Raw genomic sequence first — 8,253 nt, 5'->3', positions numbered from 1 at the left:
GTGGCAGCTTGAAGCCTGAAGAGCCTTGGAGGAGCGTTCAAGAGCAGCTGGAAAAACTGGCAAAGAACGAGGGGTTTTGTCCACTTCTATCGATGGCCGTAGAAAGGCGCAGGGCTTTCCAGCCATTTTCCGGCGTCTCCCACATCCTTTTTCCAGCTCCTTCTCACTCTTTCTGGATCCTGCTTCTCCTTTGACAGTGGCGAACGGTAGGTGCCTTTTTATTTATATTTTTTTATTGCGAATCAATGCCCTCCTTCAAATGGTCTATCGATCATTTATGGATGCCTTTGCTCAAATGATTTATCAACTATTTTTGTTGAAGAAAGATCACAAGTCCAGAAGATTTTAGGGAGTCTGTAGAGCTGTCTTTAATGTTAACTTCAAGCACCTAACTATTTAAAAATATATGACAAGCTTAGCTTATCGATAAGCGAGAGTATCTGCAGTATCGACAAGTTTTTTTCGAACTCCGCTTTTCAGTGGCTTTGGCCATTTCCTGTCGCCATTTCTTTGGCCATCGCTTTCTCTTTTGACTGCAAGTGTGTGACGGTATTTTTTTTAGCACTGGCTGCTGCTGGGCTGCAGATTTGAACTCTTTCGCTCTGCCAGCGGATGTCCTTTAAAGGTCCTTTAGCGCGGTTTCCACACCGATGCCCTGGCCACTGCCCACACACACTTTCTTCACGCTGCTCCGATAATTTCACTTTGAATTTCCTCATCGCAGCTTTCCTGCAGAACGGAAGCGCGCTAGTTTCCTTTCCCAGCGGACCGGTTAGTTTTCCGCGTTCTTTTTCCAGCATTACAGCAATCCAGCAATACAGCAATGTGCCATCTTTGGACTTTTCAAAGCGGAAAGGGCCTTCATTTCCGCCTCGAAAGAGCCGCCGCGTTTCCCTTTTTCCAATTAGCTAGCTGCCCAAAAAAAAAAACAAAAAAATCGGGAAGAAAGAAAATGCTTGGCAAAGGTGCATGCTAAGCTAAGTTTTTGAAAATACTCCTACAAAATTGTTTATGTTTAATGTTATGTTATGATTTATTTTAAACACGATCACTCATTTTGCGTGTTTCCTTTGGTACATAAAGCATACGGAATTACTAGAATTTCTGCTTACTGTTTATACAACTTCTTAAGACATCAAATTGTCCAAAGTGCAAAACTGCGAAATTTTTGAATTAGTTTGTAAGACTTATCGAATCATATTCAAAAACCAATTCAATCCTTTTTCGGGTCTGCATAACTTTTTCTGGCATACTTTGGGGTTCAACCAATAAGATTTTATGAGTTCAGTAATTTTAAAAAATCTTTTCATAATACTTATAAATTAAAATACTACAAAAGAACATGCAAGTCTAATAATAAGACTCCTTAGTAATATATATTCACTTTCTTTTTTGTACATAAGCATAGCAACAAACTGGTGACAGCTGAGCGTATTAATCAGAGAAAAAAGTGAAGGATTATCGAGCAAAAGATGCCCTCTCAAGATGTCAAGGCGCCAAAAGAAAAAGGGGAGCCCCCGAAGAGGGGCAAGAATCCAGGCAACTTGCCGCCGATTCGCCAAACGAAGGCCGCAAAAAATAATTTGCGAAGTGCTACGCTGATACGCGTTTTTTAGCCCATGTGTGCACCCCCGATTTATATATGCAGATATCTATATATAAAAGTATTTGGCCCCACGGACGCACACCCGTACATATATATTTATATATATATATATATATAGATATATTTCGAGTGGTCGGGCCAATCGGCGTCGAGCACGAAGTTCGCAGAGGCTCGTGGAGGCGCCCGAATGGCAAAAAGGTCAAAAAGAGAGAGGGCAAATGGAATAAAATATGCAAAATATACAAAATAGCACACACAAATACACTGCACACAGACACACACGCACACAGGCACACAGGCAAACGCAGTGAACAAAGGGGGATTTATTTTAGTTGTTGTTATTGGCTGCGCTCAAAACAATAACAACGGCCTATAGATGCGGCACTAGCAACAACAGCAACAACAACAACTGCTCGTATTAAAAATGCGTTTCCATAGGCGCCGCCTACCGCGTGACGTCACTAGCTGCACTTGCTGCGCCTTTGCGTCTTTGCCTCCTTTTCTTTCAGCTTTTCCTCGCACTCTTTTCTTTTTTGCTCTTTTCGGTCGCCACCTCCAAGTTTTCGTTTTCGCGGGGCGGCATGGGGAAGAGGAAGCAGAGAAGAGAGTGCAGCCGAAGCTTTTCGTTCGTTTTCGCTCGTCTTTCAACCGTTTTTTTGTTGTTGCTTCGCTCCCCTTCCTCACGCTCGCCCGTGTGTGTGTGTGTGTGTAGGAGCAAGCAGCTCGCTGTCCCGCTCGCACTTGCGCCCCCTTACGGCACTTTAAGGGGCGTGGCCAAGTTGTGAGTGTGTTGCTGTCGCCACTTTTTCTCTGCTCTTTTTTGCCATAGTTTCTGTGCCTAAGCAGCAAAAGCAACAACAAGCAGGTTAAGGATGATGCAGAAGAAGAAGAAGAAAGAGGGTTGGCAACTATTTCGAAACACTTTCTTACTGGACATTGGCCAGTTTCTCTTTCTTGCCACTGCTGTTGCTGTTGTTCTTTTTGCTGTTGTCGCTGTCGTTGTTGTAGCTGCTGCAGTTAGGTTGCAAGCTGCTGTTGCTTTTCTCTTCAAGTAGCAGGTGTAGGCTGCACTTTTTTGGGGCCTTAGCATGCTGCTTTGTAGATTTGTTGAGATTTTTAAGATTTATCGATAAGCGTGGTTTTTATCTGAATGTGATAACCTTTTGCAAAAAGTATTCAAACACATTAAAATGAATATAAGAACTTTGTAATTGTACCTAATGAAAATTAGCAAATAATTTAAACTATTTAAAAAATGTATAAGCAACCTAATTAATGTAAGAATCTCTTAATTTTGAGCTTAAAACAAGAGTATAAAAATAGTATAAATAGGCACTTGTAAAGCTTTTATAATTTATGGTGAGAAATAAGTTTGTAGAAAAGACTATTATTGTGAAACAAAGTAAAGTGCTTTTGAGATTAATACAATAATTTTTTTTTCTCATACAGATACTTTCTTATTTTGTTCATAATTTCTAACACAAATTTCCAATTTTTCAAGTTTTTCCGAGCAAGATCTCTGAAAATGCAAAACTAAAAAAGCAAAGAGCGCGCTTACTTTCGCTCTTAAGCAGCCGCTCTGTCCTTTTCTCAATTCGCCGCAAAAACCGGAAAACACCACGCCGGCGCTCTCATTCGCCGCGAGAGAGCGGGCAGCGCAGTCGGCGGCGGCAGAGCGGCGTCGAGTTTCATTCAATTTTTTGAAATTCAGTTCGTTTATCTGTGAGATTCAGTTCGTATCTGACTTTCGGCGTGAGTGGAGTGCAGCGTTTGTTTGAACGGCCACTGAAAGCCAGCAACAACAACAACAATAATATCGACAACAACAACAACAGCAGCAGTAGCGGCAAAGACAGCAAAGCAAAAGCAACAACAAGTGACGTGCAACAACGACAAGAAGAACAGCATGTGTTGCATGCAGTGAACAAAACAAACAGAACATAAACACAAGTATTCTGTATTCCGTATTCCGTATTGTGTTAATATTTAATAAAACAAGAAAGTGAACTAAAAGTGAAGCAATCGAGTGAACAACAGACGAGAAGTGTATGTGTGCGTTGATTATTATATTAATTATGGTGCTTTATTTATGACAAATGACTGGGCTGCAATGAAAATCGATTTTGTACCTCGACCATGTACTATTCTACATAAGTTATCCAGTGGAAATGCCATCCCCCAACCCCGCCATTCCCCACCACTCCCCTCGCACATTTTCCGCGCATTTTCCTTGGCGCTACCAAAGAAATTGTAATTTATTAATTTATAACACAAGCCACCCAGCGAAAAGGTCGTAAAAAGCAATGTTGCTTGGTCGTTTTCGGGCGCCCAGGAAAATTAAGAAGAAAACCCACTCGAAGGAGCAACTTTTCCAACAGCTCCCGCTTTTCCGTTTTCCGAGTGGGTGGCACGCGCCAAAAACAGTTTGTAAACATTTTCCACACAGCAAGCGAAACACGAGAAAATCCCGCCTGTAATTTATTACTTGCTGCATAAATAATAAATAAGCGTTAATAAATAAATACAATATGCAATATATAAATGTGTCTGAGCGCCCACACACACACACACCATCCCCCCGTTTCTTCCCGTGTATTTGTGTTCGTTTGTGTGTGCGAGGCCACTTTAAGGACCCAAAACCTCGAGACTGAATTAAATAAATAAATACAGAAATAATAAATAAATAAAGTGCCCAGCTCGCCTGCTGTTTTTTTTTTCTGCTGCCAACAGCTGCGCTGGCTATAAATAATTAAACGAAAATAATATATTACGAGGAAGCAGGAAAAAGTGTGGAAGGGCAAGAAATCAGGGAGTTTCGAGCTTGAAGTTGTAGGATTTCTGAGTCAGCTGCTTGATTAGCAGCTATAATTTTATTTGAGTAGTTAGATTTCCGTTCTGAACAATCTGAACAAAAAAGCTAATTTTGCGTTCACAGCACAGAGATCATTTTGGATTTATTTAAAGCCAGGCTTTAGTAATAAATAAATGAAAATCTTGTATAATCATTAAATCAGCTTTGAAGTGTCGACTTTGGAGATGTGCGAATCTTGTGCATTTGGCCATTTACTTATTTATTTATTTGAGGCCGAGTTTTTCCCAAGAATCATCAAATTTAATGCGAGCAGCCACGATAAAAGCAACAAACATGAATAAATAAGGGGAATAACAAAAGGCAGAGCGCGGCCATAACAATAAACCAAAAGTTGCCAAAAGCAGCCGAGCAGCAGAGCAGCAGCGATTTTTCCTCACTTGGAAAACTCCACCCCTCGGAAAACTCTGAGCTCCTCAGCTCCCCAGCTCTCCAGCTCCTCAGCTGTTCAGCTCCCTCGGTGATGAGTCTCCGGATTCGTAGCCGTAGCCATAGCCGTATCCGTATCCGGATCCAGAACAACAATAAAATAAACAAAAATAATAACTGTCGACGGCGCCGAGGCGCTGCGGCCGCAAGATTTAATTGGAATGAAATAATAATAAACATAAAAAGTAGCAAGAAGAAGTATTATAATAACAATAATAATAAATATAATTAAATTTCATGGCAACAGCAACTTTCCACCCCAACAAACCAAACCCAACCAACCCGACAAACGACCCAAGCGAACTCAGCACCACAGCACTACAGCAGCCAGCACAAACACACATAAATTAAAATTATACAAAATATTTAAATAAATATAATTACTTCGGGCCCACTCCCTCCCTCCCAGCTCTGCCATAAATAATAATATTTAATTAAATATAAATCTATAGACGGGCGCTGTGTGCATGCAAGTATATCCAGAGACAACAATACAAAATAAGCAATAATCGCGCACACAATTACAGAGCGACTCCACATAGCCGCTATATACACACATATCTATATATGAATATCTATATATAAATATAGATATATGCATATAGATATACAACAACGAGCGGCGGAGACTGCGAATAATTGCAGCTCAGTAATATAAATTAAGCCAAATTAAACATAAATAAATGTGTGCTTAGCTTTTAGCTAATAAAGCACATTTCTGGCCTGGGCGTTCCACTGGGTGGTGGGTGTTGGGTGGCAGAGGGGGCGGAAAAGGGGGTGGTAGTGGGGGCGGCTGGCAAATACTAAACATAAATTAATAGAAACTCATGGAAATTTCGAGTCGCAGGGAGAAGGGGCAAGATTAATAGGCTTATTTAATAGAGTTATGACTAAGAGCAAATGCGCCCGCTGATTCAGCTTGATGTGGCTAAAACACTTGCCCAGATATTATCGCTATAGATCCACATAGACCAATATATACTCAATATTCGATTGGTGGGGGAATAATGTGGCAGACGAGATAAAGCCTTATTATAGCAGCATTCTCTTTGATTGGCACTAAAATATCTTATGCCGAGTCAATTGAAACGAATTAAATGCGTAGAACGATTTCACATTAGCAGCTCATATACATATGTCAATGCGTCAATGCCTTTCCCAGAATCATGTGAGATTTTCCTCTCTTCCAGCTCTGAACTGCTCCCAGGAAAAGTTCTCGTTACGCAGCCGAAAATGTGTTAGAAACCCCGCGGAAAACCGGCAAAACAAGCGATAAGAAGGGAAAACTCTATACCAGCACCATGGACATGACCAAACAGATTGCGGACTTTGAAATAAAGTCGGAGCTGATCGGCGAAATGGATCAGTTCGAGCCCAGTGACTACACAATGGCTCCGCCCGAAGAGCCCAAGATGGCGGAAGAGCACCAGTTGGAGCACCACCTGGAGGACCAGAACAGAAACTACTCCTCCTCCGAAAGGGAGGTGGAATCCACACTGGAGGATCAGAGTGAGGTGGCTGGTCAAACGGACAAAGATGCCGAGACCGGCGGAGAGGTGAAGTCAGCGGAGAAGGAGTTGGAATCGGAGCAGGCGAAGCCCAAGGCGAGTCTGATGAACGACCAGGCGCTGAGTCCCCCACCACGACCCCTGACCTCCAGCGAAGTGGTGGGTCTGCGGGATCCCGAGCACACCGAGCTGCGCATGCGCCTGGAGGCCAAGAAGTCGCGCTCCCTGCCAGTTTCCCCACAGCCACAGTCACAGCAAAGTCAAAGTCTTAAGATAGCCGGATCGGCGCTCTTTGAGTTCGGCCAGCGATCCTCTCCAGTGGAGGCCAAGGTCAAGGCCAATCCCGAGACGAAGGCGCCCAGGCGCAAGATAGTTCCTCCCACTGGCGAAGGGGACAATCAGCAGTTCTGCCTGCGGTGGAACAACTACCAGTCCAACCTGACCAATGTCTTTGACGAGCTCCTGCAGAGCGAGTCCTTCGTGGACGTGACTCTGTCCTGCGAGGGGCACTCGATCAAGGCCCACAAGATGGTGCTATCCGCCTGTTCGCCCTACTTCCAGGCCCTGTTCTACGACAATCCCTGCCAGCACCCCATCATCATCATGCGCGACGTCAGCTGGTCCGACCTGAAGGCCCTGGTGGAGTTCATGTACAAGGGGGAGATCAACGTGTGCCAGGATCAGATCAATCCCCTCCTCAAAGTGGCCGAAACCCTAAAAATCAGGGGACTGGCGGAGGTCAGTGCCGGCAGGGGTGAGGGCGGCGCCTCCGCACTGCCCATGTCCGCCTACGACGACGAGGACGAGGAGGAGGAGCTGGCCTCGGCCACAGCGATTCTGCGGCAGGAGGATGACGCCGATCCCGACGAGGAGATGAAGGCCAAGAGGCCCAGGCTGCTGCCCGAGGGAGTCCTGGACTTGAACCAGCGCCAGAGGAAGCGATCCAGAGATGGCAGCTACGCCACGCCAAGTCCCTCCCTGCAGGGCGGCGAATCCGAGATCTCGGAGCGGGGCTCATCCGCCACGCCGGGACACCAGAGCCAGAGCCAGCCCCTGGCCATGACCACATCCACCATCGTGCGCAACCCCTTCGCCTCACCCAATCCACAGACCTTGGAGGGCAGGAACAGTGCTCTGAATGCAGCAGCCAGTCAGAGGAAGTCGCCAGCTCCAGCAGCGGGTCACAGCAATGGCAACAGCGGCGCCGTCATGCACTCCCCGCCCGGGGGCGTGGCCGTCCAGTCCGCCCTGCCGCCCCACATGGCCGCCATCGTGCCGCCGCCCCCCTCCGCCATGCACCACCATGCCCAGCAACTGGCCGCCCAGCACCAGCTGGCCCACTCGCACGCCATGGCCAGCGCCTTGGCAGCCGCAGCCGCCGGAGCGGGCGCAGCTGGAGGAGCGGGATCCGGAAGTGGATCTGGAGCCAGTGCTCCAACTGGAGGCACAGGAGTGGCGGGCAGTGCGTCCGGCGCGGCAGTGGGTTCCCATCACGATGACATGGAGATCAAGCCAGAAATCGCCGAGATGATTCGCGAGGAAGAGAGGGTGAGTCAATAAATAAATACATTTTTATACCTAGTGAAAAACTTATAATAATAATGAGATCATATTGTTACAATGCAAGATAGCCAGCGATCTTAGTAATTGCTTCCAAAAGAAATGAGTAAGGTAAATTAAAAAGATACTTCCCTGGAAATTGCCCGAGGCATTCAGATTTTTCCCGTAAAAAACTGTGCTTTTATTTTATTCCTTGAGAGCTTCAAAAGATGTAGAAAGCCTATTATTTAAGTGACTAATGGTGTGGATACTTTGCACATTTCTTTATGAATTCCGCGGAA

At 45.2% G+C, this 8,253-nt stretch overlaps 1 protein-coding gene across 3 annotated transcripts in view; it reads left to right on the top strand.

The window, feature by feature from the left end:
• The first annotated feature begins 3,513 nt into the window (after positions 1 to 3,513).
• LOC6532312 (protein bric-a-brac 2) overlaps positions 3,514 to 8,253 on the top strand; it is a 28,026-nt gene continuing 23,286 nt past the window's right edge. For 2 of the 3 annotated variants that reach the window (XM_002093036.4, XM_039374842.2), the window contains exons 1-2: positions 3,514 to 3,652; positions 6,095 to 7,960. In XM_002093036.4, coding sequence (XP_002093072.2) covers positions 6,206 to 7,960 — 1,755 coding nt within the window. In that variant the 5' untranslated portion in view covers positions 3,514 to 3,652; positions 6,095 to 6,205. Of the gene's footprint in view, positions 3,659 to 6,094; positions 7,961 to 8,253 lie in introns of all 3 variants that reach the window. The other variant, XM_039374843.2, reaches the window with a different exon arrangement.

Source organism: Drosophila yakuba, chromosome 3L (assembly GCF_016746365.2).
Source record: "Drosophila yakuba strain Tai18E2 chromosome 3L, Prin_Dyak_Tai18E2_2.1, whole genome shotgun sequence".
In the NCBI taxonomy this organism is placed as follows: Eukaryota; Metazoa; Arthropoda; class Insecta; order Diptera; family Drosophilidae; genus Drosophila; species Drosophila yakuba.
This window is presented reverse-complemented; position numbering and strand designations above follow the sequence as displayed.